General features: G+C 39.4%; 1 protein-coding gene and 1 non-coding gene across 5 annotated transcripts in view; both read right to left on the bottom strand.

Moving 5' to 3' along the window:
* LOC148181583 (uncharacterized) overlaps window positions 1-16,621 on the bottom strand; it is a 108,419-nt gene that overhangs the window by 82,852 nt on the left and 8,946 nt on the right. For 3 of the 4 annotated variants that reach the window (XM_088050069.1, XM_088050070.1, XM_088050071.1), the window contains exon 1: window positions 178-462. The exons of the other annotated variant lie outside the window; for it this stretch is intronic. In XM_088050069.1, coding sequence (XP_087906195.1) covers window positions 178-192 — 15 coding nt within the window. In that variant the 5' untranslated portion in view covers window positions 193-462. Of the gene's footprint in view, window positions 1-177; window positions 463-16,621 lie in introns of those variants that run through there. 4 annotated transcript variants of the gene reach the window in all.
* TRNAH-GUG (transfer RNA histidin (anticodon GUG)) lies at window positions 1,160-1,231 on the bottom strand. The gene has a single exon. It is a non-coding gene; the product is annotated as a tRNA-His (tRNA).

The raw sequence follows: 16,621 nt of genomic DNA, 5'->3' as shown, positions 1-16,621 counted from the left end.
TTATTTTTAACATTTTATCTCAGCTTTGTTTCTCCTTCTGTCTTAAGTAGCAGTGGCTTTATGGTGGATGCGCCAGTTTCACATTCCTTTTTGACAGTTTGAGGTTAAACACTAATTAACAGAGCGCTCATGAGACTTCTAACATCAAATTCGGTCAAAACGTAAAAAACTACTTACGATCCAGCTAAGCATGTTTTGACTAATTCCACCACATTTATGTATCACCTAACTTCCTGTTTACGCCCCATAAAGAGGGATAACATCTAATCACAAGTAGGTTTTGTCTTTTAGGTCACATTTTTACAGCCACTTTATTCCACTTTGGTTTTGTTTACATGTGTTGCATCGCTAGGTGGTCCGAAAATCGCCCCCGACACTAAAACACGAAATATTTGTGCCAGTTTCGAGGCAATCAAAACATACACTGTTAGACGACCGAAATGCTTGTTTTGGACGCGTCCACGTACACATTTAAACTAGTATCTGTTTAAGAGAAGCGACGTCGCGACGATGGTCACGACGCCCACCTGACCAACCCGAATCAGAGTTACTCAAAAGTTGGGTATTTTTGTCATTAGTATCAGTGAGTCAGCTGCGATTAATCGCATCTCGAAAATAAACCAAGACTACATTTGCGTGGAGAAACAACAAATATCTGCAGTGTATTGTGGATCCCAAACAATCTTATTCTTGGATTGCGTTAAACAGATAATAAAGCTTAATTATCAAGGATAACTGATTCGGTAACAAATAAATATTGCGCTGCAGGAAGAACGTAATGCGAGGGCTAAAAATACGTCGCGAAAGGTGATGGTGCGTGCACATTTCCGTCTGATTTTCCAGAAGTAAACAGAACTATAATTCAAGGTTACGTGGAAATTCTGGCAGCCTTTATACATTTGTTTTCTTTTTTAAATCGCAGCAACTGTTCGCTAATTTATTGCAGCGTGGATGCTGGAACTGCGGGGAGGCTTCTAAAATTAATCGTTCCACCACTCGTTGACCTTTGCGCACGCGAACCGCACATTCCACACGGAGGATCACCTTACCACAGAATAAGAACCATCAACAAAGCATGCACGCAGATCCAGGTTTCAAAGGACAGCGGCACCTCCTTAAATTAACACAAAACTGAGCAATTTTGCTAAAAAATGACCTCTGCCGTGACCAGGATTCGAACCTGGGTTACTACGGCCACAACGTAGGGTCCTAACCACTAGACGATCACGGCTAGTTGAGATCTTAAGAGGTCTGCTACAGTTTCTAGACACTTTGAAGCAACTTTCTCTTCGCTCTAGTTATTACATGAAGCGGTTAAAGAATCATTAAAAGTTTCTGCATGGATGGCTCTTTCGTTTGGGTTGTGGTGGTAGCCCTGTGAGCGGAATTTTTACATCCAACTTCCTCACGAAAGTTGAAACGAAACCAGCTCGTACCTAATGGATGAAACACAGGATATTTTAAACCCTACGTTAAAAGTTCAAAATCTCCAGAAACAAAAGCACTTAATTAAAGATTTGGCAAAAATAAACTATTTTTCTACGCACGGCCTGACGAGATTAATCGTCCCCTATTTGTGTCCAGCGGCGCCGCCTATGTCTCAGGTTTCTACCTACCTATAGTTCAATTTTCCTGCCTCGGGTTTACCGATTTACAGGTAGAAGATAAGTTAGATATCTGCCTTTGATTCATTTAAATGTTTTCAATAGATGGCCGCACAAGATCTGTCAAATTGCAGGGTGACAAGGAGTAATGACAGAACATTTTTCGTCGCAAAGTTGGCTTCGTTATTCCCATAATCCCGCACTTCAACTTCATAACATAACCTCAACCCTATATCCATCAATTAAGAAGTTTAAATCTGCCACAACCACATAATTTGCACTAATTAAATCGTAATTTTAATTTCTAGAAAATTTGTACGGCTTAATGAGCACTCAGTCTCACTCTAATACCCGAAGTTGATTAAAATAAAACCGCGACAGACGTCAATTAGTGGTGGTGGTACGTTCGGAGATGTGCCGATAACGTGTTAAGGGCTGTATTATTTATTTAGAATTTCATAGATTTTCTTCGAGGTCGCGTAATGCACTTGTGACGTCATAAAATATGACGATTTACGTCACTCAAACTCTCTGGTACCAAGCCAAAAAATGTTCAAGAGTCTAAGAATAACTTGGTCTGTTGAGTTTGCATTAATCACATTTCGGAGCCACTTGAAGATAAGGAAGTAAATGCATTTTTCGGCCGTTGGAAAGTTCCTTGGCCATAAACTTGGGAAAAATGACGGTATAAATCTCCCCAACGGAGTTTAATGACAATTAGTTTTCTGCGTTTACCGCAACTTGATCGCATTTTCCTGTAGTAATTGCCAACATTTCTCGAAAACAGACGAGACGGCCAAGTTTCCGCCAAGGTCGTTATTTCTGTATTAAACAGCGGTTCCTAACAACAAGGAAATGGCTGAATTTTAGCTACAGCCATATTTAATTTTGTCGTCAAGGTGTGGGCCACGCAGGAATTGTGAATGAGCTCTTTCCTCGTGGTTTTGAGTGAGTACGAAAGTTTATACACACATTTTCGATTGTGCAATGATATTCTAGGTTAATGACGCAAGGGACGCCATTTTTAAAATGGCTGCTCTCATCTACTGTTGTTTTAGGAGCCCCGTTCAATTTCCAAACCCATAAAAACGTAATCGCGAAATCAATGTTTATCAAATAGATCACTTCCTCTCGTTGTTTTCGTAACCACTACAATTTCCTTCTTCTCTTAATATTTACTCAAATTTTTGTATTCTTGCGTTTACACATCCGCATGTAAACATTTACGTACTTGGATGTGTTTACTCCCTGCTTGAAAACTAGCAGACACAATAAAATCATCTCTCATTCTCATTATTCAATGAAATTTCCACGATTTGTTGGTTTTCTTCGGAGGAGTGTCGCATTAAATGTCGACTTTAACACCGCTTTTACTCCCAATAAACGTCATTGTTATTTGCCTCATAAAAGTCGGAAAACTCTAAACAAAAATTGTTCGGTAATGGAAAAGCGAGGGATAAAACTCACCCTCCACTTGAAAATTAATTGAAACTGTTTAAAACCGACCTCCATATATCTTTTTTCCACTGACAACGGCCCGAAGACCACACGTCACAGATGTCGCTGATTTTGCGACGCGGACGTTCATTATTCATGGCGGGGTGAAGTGTGTCGGGAAATCTTGTAAACTAGAGGAAGTGCTACAGCTTCCGGGGAATTAAAAATTCCTGCTGGGGAAAAAATGCGCCCGGTAATGGCTAGACTGGTTACTCCTATTTCTAACAACTTCAAAATATTCCAAAGTTTTTGGCTATTCAAAATTTGATCAAATTAAAAGAAAATTTAAAAACTTTGACTTTAGAACGAGACAAAAAGTTGAGTTTTACTCTGATATCAATAACCTTAGTACAAAACAATTTACACAGGCTGTGGAATTTAGAGTGTGTTGTCCCAAAATGCTTCTTTGACGTTTTGAGGTTAAGCATTAATGATGCATTGCGACAGTGCTACCAACCCGTTAGAATAATAAAATGCCTCCTAGGCAAGCCTTAGAATAGGAAAGTGTAAAAGTAAACAAATTTCGTAAGTTTCTTTTCGGCCGTAAATTAGCCCCCTTGTCCCATAAATTGGGCTACGAGTCCCGCAGCAAAATCCAATCAAAACCGTGTCCGCGTGGGTGTGTGCATGGGAGAGTTGATAGATTGATACATTGCGTGACCATCAATTCACGTTATTCCCATAAAACATAATTGCACCCTCCTAATGCACACTTTCCACCCTGATAAATAATACATGATCAATCAATAAAGCTCCCCGCTGTGATTCCATGCAAAACGAATTAACGTTGTTCTTTTATTTCGAGAATTCGTAGATCGCCAGTACAGGAATTTATTTTTAAATGGAGAATCCTGCCAAGAGATTCTTTGCGACATTTAATTATAAACGCAACACAATGACACGTCAAGCGATTATTTACTCAGACACTATTAAACTAATCGCGGTTATTTCAAGACGTTTTAATTTTATAAATGAGTCGCGAGGAAGAAATTTTTACTGAATCGAAGTATTGAAAGTTTGCTTTTTTAGAATTGTTTTGGAATCGGGCGCTTCAAGATGGCGGAGGCAGCAACAGCTGTTTGTTGTCATGATTTATGATTTCTCTAAGTCTGAGCTGAATTTAGAAGCGCCATCTTTTTTCTTTAAGAAGGAAGACAACCGCAGGTGGAAATTGTGGCTTTTAAGTGTTGAGGAGACGAACGGGGGCCAAATGTCCAATTTTATAGTCCCATTCTAGAAATAAATCGGTTCACACTGTATATTAACCCAGTTACAAAGTCTTACTAAATTCAAATTAAGAGGATTAATTCGTGTATTCATACGTTTATAGTTTACAAAACCCGATTACAACTCCGGAATTCCAAATTAAATCTTCCCAGTGAATTACAACGGAAGACTTCTCCGTTCGCACTTCATAATTACAAATTCAATCAAACGTATTTTTATTGGGTCATTGCTCCGCTCTCTTTAAAGCAACTTTTCATATTTCCCCATGTCACATCTCTATTCCGAAATCGTGTTTTTGTTCTCGAAACCTTGACTCCATTCCAAAAAAACGATATTAAAATTTCAGAAAGGTGAGAGACGATCCACCACGAGATAACGCGCTATGTTTGGTGATACCGTGAGATTTAAACGGGATGAACGTAATAAAAACCAGACTTTATTGAGTCGGTTGTGGGTGTTTTTTCAAGATTATTTTCTGCAGCAAACGTAATTCAAGCGCGGATTGTTTTAGAGTTGCGAAGAATTAAATTAGGTGCGTTTACATTCGGCTTCGGATAAATCACACAAACTGCCCTATTTTTATCGGGGAAATGTTCATTGTCAGGAGAAGCCACCTCCGCAGCTAATTTGACATATTTGCGGTGGCACTTTTTGCGATGCGCTATTTCGGACGATTTTACGGGTTCTTATTCAGATTTTACGATTTGTGCCTACCGATCTTTTTACGAGTTCGGCCATTACGTTCTTAGCCGCAGATGCATCATGGGCGAACGAAGACGAAAACAACATGATTATTACATAAAGAGGCGTTTTGTTATTAGAATATCAAAAGAAGAAGACGCGTTTGATGTTTTGGAATACAACCATCAAAAAACCGAGACATTACTTACTTGCGGTGGCTTTATGTTGTTTGTTTTCGTTTGAATCTTCTTCGTTGCATACCGAAATAGGAGAACAATGAATCATAACGGAAAAGAAAGCTTTCGTCAAAGGTCAGTGGTTTTGGAACGTGGAGAAGATAAATAATTTAAAGGAGCTTTGGAAGTATTAGAGCTACTGCTTTATCTGACCAAGCGAGCTTTCAATTGTTGCAAAATCTTCGGGAGTTTTTTCAAAGAAAAATTCCCATCGTCTAAAAATCAATACGTCGCAAGTACCAATTCGATTCTCATTTTATCGACACGAGAATTGAAAAACGAAATAATAACACCCGATAGGAAATGTGACTCTGACAATGAACGGCACGTAAACATGAAATTGATTGATATTGAACTTCTTCAAAGTGGAAGTAACCGTCGGTAAAAATGGAAATAACCTCTCTAGAATCCGTATTTTTCCACGAGCGACGAAATGGGTCACAAGGAAACATGTGCTGCCGTGGAAACAAATTGTTTTGTTTGTGTGTTTATAAAACACATAATTAGAAGGAATATCACCAAAAAAACAAACGCCGATTTTTTCAGTGTGAGTCAGTTTCACCCACTGAGTAAATATTTCGAGAAAATCGCGGTAATTTAAACGGATGCCGATGACGCGTTGCGTGAACTGATTGATGCCAAGATGCTAATTTCCAACAAAAGTGGAACCGTTGGTTATAAAATCCATATTAATAAGTTTGAGTCATCGTTGGTCGCATCTGGACATAAATATTTAACTGCCGGCACATCTTCGATCCGCTAAAAAAAGGAACACAATATGTGCCAAGCAAGAAAGTATCGGACGATGTAAAGAGGGTCAAGAATTAGTTACTTGACGTTAGAAGCCCTGGCACCGCTTGAGAAATTTCGAAAAAATCCCAGCGCTCCATTTTCGAATTCCAAACTCATGATTCCGATTGAAATTGCCTCTGACGACAAGCACTTAATCAAATATAATTTCTTCCACTCCATAAACCGCGCTCCCGCCTTTTTACCATCGCATAAATTAAAAATATTTTTAAACCTCGGCGACAAGTTGAAAACATATTTTCCTTGGCGTTCACTCTTCCGAATGAAAGTGTCCTTGAAAAACACCCTCTCATCCGCCATTTTGCAACATGGCGTTCGTTGCCAAAGTCATCTGCGGCGGTGATATCACTGTCATAGCAATCACGTATTTTTAAGTGTGTCATTTTTAGAATGTGACACCTGTACGCCGGAAGTCGCAATAAACTCGCGAGATTAAAGTGTCAAAGAAAGTGGAGTTCGTCAAATGATCTTCCGGGCGGAACTGGAGACTCTTCGGAGTCGTCCGTCCGAAAATAGGGAAGAACGTTTCATTCGTTTTATTTTTGATTCCGTTGTCGCGATCACCTGTCCGTTAGTGTCAAAGTGGCGGTTGCCTAATTTTACGTCTCCTTGGGATGACCGAGTGTGCTCTTTCTCCGTCTCTGATTCACAGGGACAGGGACGAATTCGAGGGAGTGGGTTCGGGATTTATGGGAGAAGGAAAAAGGAAATGCGGTTCTAGTGCTGAATGCTAAATGCTTTTAGATGTAAATGGGTTTGGAAGAAACAAATTATTTGGTGCATCTTTCAGGACGCTCGCGGTACAAAAATTTATAGACTCCGGAAAATTCTAAGCTTGGATTTAAAAGCAGTCATATTTCTGTCGCGTGTTTGGAAAATACAACATTATTATCTCAAAAAACGTCTACAGGGTGATTTTGAATATAAAAATACAACATTATTATCTCAAAAAACGTCTGCAGTGTGAATTTAAATATAAAAATTTGTTGCAAAAATGGTGGAGGCGCCGCCAAACTCTTACATATTCATATTACCAACATTTTTGATAGGATATACAGGTGTTCTAGAACTCATGACCCAGAGAGCAAAGGAGGGTACCGGCAGCAATACAGATGGTAAATTTTAAAACAAAAATTGCTTAAGTTTAATAGTATTCGAGAAAGGATAAAAAATTAACAACCAATCCCGGAAGCTTATTCTAGAGATGAAGTGAAATTTTCTAGGCAACGAGAGTGTAATACTTACCTGACCAATGAACGGTAGTATGTGTCCAGAGTAACCCATTATCAAATTCTATTCTACTTCCGGATTGGCTACCGTTTTTTTGTCTTAACTCGATTATTTTTTAAGCTAGAAAATTTTTGTTTCGAAATTTTGGTTCAGAATTGTTGCCTTCATAAGCTTTTTTCTTAGGGTCACGAGTTCTGGGACACCTGTATTTTGGGGCACTTTAAAACCTGCGGATGTTTCTCTTAACTCTTTCGGGTAGATAAATGCCCGAATCCGTCCCTGTCCGCCGCTAGAATGAGGAAAGTCTATATGGAAACGTGGACTTATTTTTATCCGAAACGTACGGCATATTCGCTTCAGTTAACATGCACAAGCACGCTCTTCTATGACGCGTTTTTTATATTTGGACGTATTCCGCCCACGTAGTTTCACTCTTGACTGAGGCCTTTTTCTCTTTGAAGCTCCAACTGTCAAAGGTAGACACAAAAGACATTCCCGTCACTCTTATTACTCCTTCTGGGATTGATCGCGTTATTGGTCGAACTCCGATTAATGTCTCTTTCGCGACGAAAGATGACAACGCCGACGCCCCATCGACCATAAAAATGGAATTTATGGGAAAGAAGCTCGAGTTGCATCAAGATGCGATCGTAAATCAAACTGGGTGCATATTACATTTGAATATTTTATCAATATTATGATGTTTTCATCGGGCAAGTGGTCAGGAAATATAACAGTCTATAAAAGTCGGCCAAAGTGTCTATTTTAGAATCATTCAATGGAAACGTGGGCGCGATATTGGCATCAACACCAACATCTAGTAAATAAATACTTTTGAATGTTGAACGGGCTATTAAACCGATGAGGAATTTACGATAAGGACAGACATCACAGGATTTTCACGCGGTGGCGCAAGGCGCTAAATCATTAGCGAAACAAAACGAAAAGCAGTGAGATCAAAGTTGGATGAGCAACGGGGCACAACTTTCCGGCGTTAATCATCACCATCTGATAAGAAAGGGGAAACGGAATGAAAAGAAGAAACAAAGATTGCCTCTATAACATAGCCTTCAAACGTATCAATTCAACATTGAACGTTTATCCAAGTCGACGTCGCTCCAGCTTAGTAGATCCTTACTTAAACTTTCAAAGTTAAAAAGCTCAAATTACTTTTCAAAGGAAATGAGTATTTAAAAAGCTCTTTAGAATCATTTTCCATCTTTAATGTAATGAAAACTTTAAAAATTCTTTTAGCGGAGAGCGCCGCGCCGTCCGTCGTGGACAAGCAGGATTTCAGTTGACGAGAGTCGAGGAAAAGTCAAGAAAGGAAAAAGGAAAAAGTCGTAACGAATATCTTAAAAGTTAGGACGCGGAAACTCATGATGGAGTAGATAGAAAAGTTTTCGTTTTTAACATCAAACTTGTTTCGATCTTATACATAAATAGTAGCAGGTTTGGGGTCGTCAATTCAGGACTTTTTTCATAATCTCGAAACAGAACATTACATAAGTGACAATAAGTCACGTGCGGCAGTCAGCAAATTCCAGCGTCCCGACGTCGTCCGACATCGCCGTCGAATTTGTCGTTTCTATTAGTAGCGCGGCTGGCTCTTCGGGGATGGCATCCGGAGATAACAAGAGTAATTTATGTAGTCCCGTAATTACAGTGTGAGTGTCCGTTCTCTGGCCAAGTTTAAAGTGACTTTTGGTCGTGCGTCCGCACGATAATCCTTTATACAAAAGAGGGGCAATACTGTAATTATGCTTTTGTAAAATAAAGTGGACGGAAGCCGGCGGTGGCTTTAGCTATTAACTAAACTGTAACGCGAGATAGGATCCGTGAAGTATTGGGTCATCATTTAGGCCCCTGGCGGCTGCGTAATGAACTAATGGTCCGTGTAGCTCATCGGGTTATCTGTGTAGTGTACATTGTAGATCCGAGATGCTGATAAAACGGCCATCTACTTCATTTACTGGCTCGTAAATCGTTTGCTAATAGCCGCTCTCCAAACGATTGATTTTTAAATCGTTTTCTTTATTTCAGGTCCTTCATTAAAACTTCAGCTACACAGGGACTTTGAAAGAATAAAAATTCATAACGGTGGCAGAATTGGACTGACAAACAGAAATTAAACTTTGTTGTAGACCATTTGATTTACCACTTATGGGACGTCTTCGCATCCACTAGAGCTGTAATAACTCGCCGAAATGCGACACGTGACGTTCCTTCTTCATTTTATTTGCAAGAAAAGGTGACTGTCCCATGATTTATGACGCAATTTGGGCTAAAATAAAATAAAGACGGAAGAGGAGGAAGCCAGTTCCCCGCGAGTGTTAAAACTCAAGAGCAATACAAATGGGTTTCTAACAATCTAACATGGACACGGGCGTCGGAATGTCGAGCTAAAAATAGGAAATCGAGCAGGTTTTATCTCTCGATGGTATTTAAGAAATTAAACGTTGAATGGAGATAAAGTACATTTTTCGGATTACACAAGAGTTTTATTAGGTTAGTTTAAAGTTATTTTGGCCTTTGGAAGAAGTGTTCAACTTTATCGAGGCCTCAAAAGAAAAAAAGATAAGACCCGAAGATATTAAACTTTTTACAATGGAAATTCACCACCACAATGGTGGATGCGCCACGGTATAAAGAACTTCCGACCAATCACAGCCCAGTCTGTTAGAACCGTGCTTAAGTCAGTGTCGTCTCTTTGCTTTTACGACCGTGTACAATGTGCTTGAGTGGCGTATGTAGGCTCGCATAAACAGTGCAGCCGATAACATTGCGCAAGCTATGAAATAATGTAAATAATCTATGGTCGGCCGGTGCACGTGTCCATTTAGCCGAGTGAATCAGTGCGCAAGGTTACGAACGCGCAAGCCCGAAATATTTGGCAAACGAATGCAATTTGCCTATGTGGGTTAACAGTCTGCAACTAATAATGCACCTGTTCAATTTTGAGGCATTGTTTTGGACTTGTTTCCGCTCCGTCAAATTTATGGAACGATCTTAATGTGGCGCGACCAATTGCCTGTTTTAATCTTGTGACACTCTTTGTCTTTTGGCAGATCGCTGGTGTGCCGTAATTCGATCAAGCAATCAAAATTCGTTAAAGAAACAAAAGGTATTATTTCCAGCAAACTCAATTACGAAGTGATTCGTAAAACAAAAGTAAATATATAACAGTGACACGTTTATGATGTCATTAATTTCGCGGACGATCCAAAAGACTTGTCAATTCCCTCCAACAAACGATCTACCCTTTGCTCTTCCAGTCCAGAAACGCCGTCATTTATCATCGTCTTTGGGGGAAAGGGGCAAACTCTTCGACAAACGTCAAACCTAATTACAGGTCGTATTTTCAACGTTCGTTACGTTGGCAAGCATGACATTGCCAACATCAGTGCAGCACATACACATTTTACTGCCGTAATGTAATCTTACACAGTTTTACAGCTGACGTAAACCAGCGTCGCGTACAAAAGATCTGCAAAAATACGCTCACGAAAATAAAACCAACATTCAATTGTCACCTCCATGACCCACTGTGTTTGTCCGCAAACAGATAAAAATCACGTTGGCTTTGTTCCAGAGCCGAATGTGTTCGTGATAAAAAAAATCAAGTGCCACATTCGTCCAAGAAATAAAAAGTGGAGGCATAATGTGTTTACCCCTCTATTGAACGAACGATTCTGGAAGAATTATGGAAGGCTTTTATTAGGGGGTTTTTGGGTTATGTGCCGGGACGAAGGCGCACTTTTGAAATATTGACGAGATTTTGGAGACGACGCCTTTTATTTATTTGATGTTTAACAGTCCTAATCAGCTGCTAGAAAGGGTCACTATATAAAAGATGATTTGTGACCGACGCCACTGGAGTCTTAAAGAAAACGCATAAAGAGTTTATAGACGAAGCTGATTTCGGGGGAGCTTTAGGGGCAAACCCCGCACTATTAGAACTACCTGTGCTAAAATACACATTAAATAAACTCCCGGTAATGAATTTCGAGAACATAAAATTGGGAGTTTCTTGATATATTCTTTGGAGCTTTTAAAGGCCACGTTTTCAAGTGAGCTCTAATAAAATACTGAATATAGAGCCATTTTTGCCCCACAAAGTTCGCACGTCTCCAGCCCGCAAATAAAAAGGGCACATTTAGCTCGTTAAGGAAATATAAGTTACCCCATCCAAACATTCCCAAATTGTAACAGCCGCAGCTCTCCAACATTCCGTGTGTATTTGCGCCTGGCTTAGTGCATTTAGTCGCGTTTAATGTGGACACTAATCTAATTGAAATCTTTCGAATGGCTGGAATTCCAGAGAAATGGATGGTAACATATTAGCGAAAAGCTCAATGGTTTCAACGGTCGGAATCCGTATCTTTTGTCCGTGTTAGTTATCGATCTATTCCTTATTAAATGATGATATTGGCAAGGTAACTAACGGACGAAACTGTCGTAATTAGCATCAACGCCTGCCGAATTAAATTTTAATTAAAAATCGTTGTCAATTTGCGTCACATGAACCGGATCGGTTACTTACTCTAACCGAGCTTTCAAGTCTCGTTGACTCATTAATAATAATGTGCATTACCGTTAGCGCAATCTGTTGTGCACAATCGGCGACCAAAATAGCTTAAGCACCTGACGCCATTTTCTGCCATCTTTAGGAGGATTATATTATGAAATGGTCGTAATTAAATGGACAAATAATCCTCCCATTGATTTATCCGGATTGGAACACGGCAGCGCTTTTCTCCGTTCGAATAAATACGTAAAAACCCTTCGGAGATCTTCCATTATTAAACGGGGAGGAGAAGGAAAAACCGGTCAACTTCACAAAGGATAATAAAAATTGGAGTCCTTAAGAGACAGACGTCGATACTTTGAAACAGACTACATTTGATCCGAGCAAGTTTACGGGGCACGTATTAGATGTAGCTTTATCAGCAATGAAATTCCCACAAGTCGAACCAAATTTTTGAAAGGACTATCGATCCTTTGCAATTTCCAGACGGGATTTAATTAAATTTCTAGGTTACTCTTCGGCTTCTATTTAACAGGACTAATCAAAATTGTTGATAAGACGCGATACGGTTTCACACAAAGTTCAGTCAGTAATCCTTTCAGCGATCTCCGATGCTGAAACAATACTTTTTCTATTCTTGTCATCCGACTTATTGAAGAGAAACAACGTCTACTGCTTTTACCTCGCCTTATTTTTCCTTTTTCTGTGCTAATCCGATCCAATCGGAGAAAGAGAACACAAATAAACATCACGGACTAACTAGAAAATGAGTTTATCGCTACATGCACGAGGAATTTATGAATGTTGGCACGGTTAAGCAAAAAAAGAAATTTATACAGATGACACCGCAAGTGCATCCAAATTTAATTCGAGAGTGACTCACCCGTTGCAGTACTTCCGCGGCGAAACCGTCATTTTCTGGGGGAAATTGGAGCGACCTTTCAAATTGGACAAAAGACAGAGGCGCACTGGGGGCCAGTTCGCGCACAACTTGGGAAAAAGTTGGGAATTTAGATTTTTTAAATGAACTTTACCAACGTGGAAATGCTAACGAAAATTCGGAGCTTTTGGAAAATTGGTGTTAAAAAATCTTACTCATAGTCGGCGGGTCTATGTTTAAAGCAGCTTACCTGAAAAAAAAATTATAATTAGATTACAGAGCTACCAACATGTGATGAAAAAATAAGGCCTAATTGAGGCGGTTTTCTGGGTTCCCATTAACGAAACTAATTCGAAATAAAATGCTAATTGTAAGATGTTACATTGCAGGGAGTCCTCATTTCGTGGCTGTTAATTAACGTAATAATACAACATTTCCAACGCACCAGTGAGTTTGAAATTCGTCTCATCTGCATGATGTTAGTGTCAAAAATGCCATCGCCAAGTCTTTAAGAATGCTTCCACGACAGCAACTTTCCCTTTGATGTGTGGGGTTAATTGGCGCCTAACGATATCGTCGCGTCCGTTGCTTTAATTTAATTGACATTTCGTTAGTCATTACGCCACTCCTTCACAACTCCAAATCGACTTTACATTCTGAAGACGGCAGCAGAAACTATGGAAACGTCAATCAACCAAAACCAACAACTCGTTCGATAAATTCACCCCTTTCAAATTAAATCGTCAAAAGAAGAGTTTTTACGTTAATAAGAATCCGAAGTTTTCTTCGCTCCAACTTTTCAAATGTTGTAATTAAAATAACTGGAAAAAAATTGTTTCGTGCTTTTATTTGTTATTACTTGGCGAGGAGAGACCACCCGCTTGGAATAATTAATATGGACATTTTGTTTGAAGTGGAACCGCACTACTGCACCAATCTGGTTCCAATTAAAGATGTATTGGAAAGGGTAGGCTGCCGCCGCCGCCGTGACAACTGACGATCGTAATTTATTGTTCTTGCAAAGCCGAGTAGGTTTTTCGCACCGGGGATTCACCCGCATCCATCATCCAGATTTACAGGATTATTAATTGGGAGGTGGGGGTGCTTTAGCCCCTTTGAGTTGCTGGGGCTTAGTTTAAACCCCTTTCGTTTGCGTTTTTGCTCAGGGGCTTCGAGGAGAATTTTTACCTAATTGCTTTGCCGGGAAACATAAGGGAATTGTGCTTTTTATCCACATCCAACGAATTACAGTGACTTTATCTTCCGTTTCTTAGATACACGTCATTTCAACTTCCGACAGAAATGTGAGCAGTCAGAGTTGACATTTTACGCATTATCTTTGTTTTTTAGGAACTTGAAGATTTTATGCCTTTTCGTAACCTTTGTTGATATCAGCAGACAAACCTGTAAGTGCTGGAACCGTTACCACGTCGTAACGGACGAGGAAGATGGTACTCACTGTGAGAACCCGAGTGGTGAGATAATCCCTTGCAACTCACCACTTCCGCCAGCTTGCAAGTGCTTGATCGATGGGAATATCGAAGAAATGGAACCGGGCGAAATGACATGTTATGATGACGATTGTCAAAATATTTCAGACATTTTGAAGTTTTACTTGAGGTACATTCACTCCGAATGACAATTCATGTTCTTGTATTTATAGTTAATACCAATAAAATTAAACTTTTTTCCGGTGATCGATTGTTTCTGGATTCTATTAATGCATGATTTTTTGGCTGAAATCATGGATTAAAGAGGGCTATTAATGAATGATTTAATTATAGGCAACCAATTATACAGGCAACACAATTATGATCTAGTCCCATGTTTGTTTACAAAAATCAAATCGACGATTTTTAGAGTTCACATATAGACTCAGTTCGATATGTATATCGTTTAGATTAATCTACAATACTAATAACCACAGTTATTTAATTTTTAAATTACACTCAAATTTGACAACTACCGACACATCCATCATTTACATAATCTCTCGTCCCGTCTTGCACCAATTTAAAAAAAAATTGGTAAATTTTTCAAGATTTGATCACCGGAAAAGTTTTGTAACTAACTCTATGGTAATGGGCGATTATTAATTTTGCTTATTAACGGCACTCACTACGTTTGTGCCGGATAAAATCGCTCAATTATTAATCGCTGTCATTAAGCAACTTGTTTGTTAAATAACTATTAAAAATATCTGTCAAATATGGAAAAAAGCGCGCTTACTAGATATACGGTGCTGTTTAGGGGAACACCACATCTGGTCCGCGTGTGTAAAAAATGTGTGCAAAATGGCGCAGCAAGGTATCGCCGTAAATCCTTCGGCTACAAGTTTGATCCTCCGGCGACTCCATAATCCTGCCAACTACAGGCGGAAAAAGGCGAATGAATATTCATAATCGTTGTCGGTTTTTCTAAAATCATTATTCATTAGCCTAAAAATGCAAATGGCGGCGCAATCACGAATAGTGTGTCGGTGACGGCGTCGGTGGCTAAATCAATCGGACGTTTCCGTGTATACAATGTGACGTGAGTGAAATGTCGACCAAATAAAGTTAGTTGTCTATTCGGAATGGTCGGGAATATTTTTAGAACGAAAGTACCCCGTTAAAGTTACGGTCAGGTTACAGGCAGCGGAGACATGAATAATTCACATGAATGGATCCGACGTAGGTACAGGACCGGGATAAGGTGGTTAAAACGGTTGCAAAAAGTATGAGGACGTGAAATATAAGAAAAACAGGATTTGGATATGGAAAGAACGTGCTATTGTTGCTTTTTTCGGGAGAATGTGTAAACTGTCAAAATGAAAATCTGGCGCATTCCTTACGTTATGTTTATAACATTTAAATGTACAAACCAAAAACAGATAAAATGGAATAGAGTGAAACAAAACAAACAGGACTGAAATAGATTTCGCTTCTGGTAATCGGCCGTGATCTCACATAAACATTTTACAATGGTTCGGACTTGCGAGGAAATAAATGGGTCATGTGGAGGAGATATTGTTACAGGAAATCGTTTTTAGGGCATATGTACACATACATCACTTGGATCCTCCCACCGCAGCCATTTTCGTTGGAATGCATGAATTATGCAGTTTTTAGATGCTTTAGAGGAGATATCTCATCAGTTTTTTAGCGTGACCCAAAGAACTAGAATAAAGCTTTTCCTCGGCACAAATTACGAGCTTTAAAAGCACCATGATGCGGTTTTACAACAAATTACATGCAAGCGTTTTTCTAATTCAAGATTTTCCTCTGAGCTTTTGTTTCATTTTTTCATCACTTTCTATATTGACACTTTGTAGCCCAAATCGCTTTTTTTTCGTTCCCCTCGCGCTGTCCATACAATGTCGACGTGTGAGATTGGAGCCAACCCTTCACACCAAATCGACTTTTCCTCAATTTACAAACTTATAAGCCCCGACATCTCCATAGGAATGGAAACAATTTTTCTCATGTCTCGCCGACGCGATTTTAAATCGTTCCAATTTGATCCATCTATCGCGATATTACAACTCTGCGAAAAGATAACAACCTGAAATTGTAACAATGTATATTTTATGTTCCATGCATATGATCACCGGAGGGTATGCGTATGCAGCGGTCCATTAAATTTTACGAGCATTACGTAAACATCTGAGCATAACATGGAGCGATACCTTTATAGATTTTGCTCTTTTATTTAAAATCTTGCACGGTTGACACTGAATTAACACTGAAATGGAACAGTCCGTGACCTTCTTGGACGTATGTGAAATTAGTTTTGTAAATTATTAGTCTCGCAGGCATAAAGCTCTCTCTCACTTGGAGCTTTTACCTTACACTATGTCAAGGCCGGTTAATGATGGCGTAGGCAACCCATTATACACATAGTAAAGGGGAGTGTCTCAAAAAAGCGTAATCGTCTCTCTCATTTGAAA

Source organism: Gnatocerus cornutus, chromosome 1 (assembly GCF_029298725.1).
Source record: "Gnatocerus cornutus isolate USDA-ARS CGAHR chromosome 1, icGnaCorn1.1, whole genome shotgun sequence".
NCBI classification, from domain to species: domain Eukaryota; kingdom Metazoa; phylum Arthropoda; class Insecta; order Coleoptera; family Tenebrionidae; genus Gnatocerus; species Gnatocerus cornutus.
The sequence above is the reverse complement of the archived record's forward strand: the minus strand, read 5'-3'. Positions and strand labels throughout refer to the sequence as shown.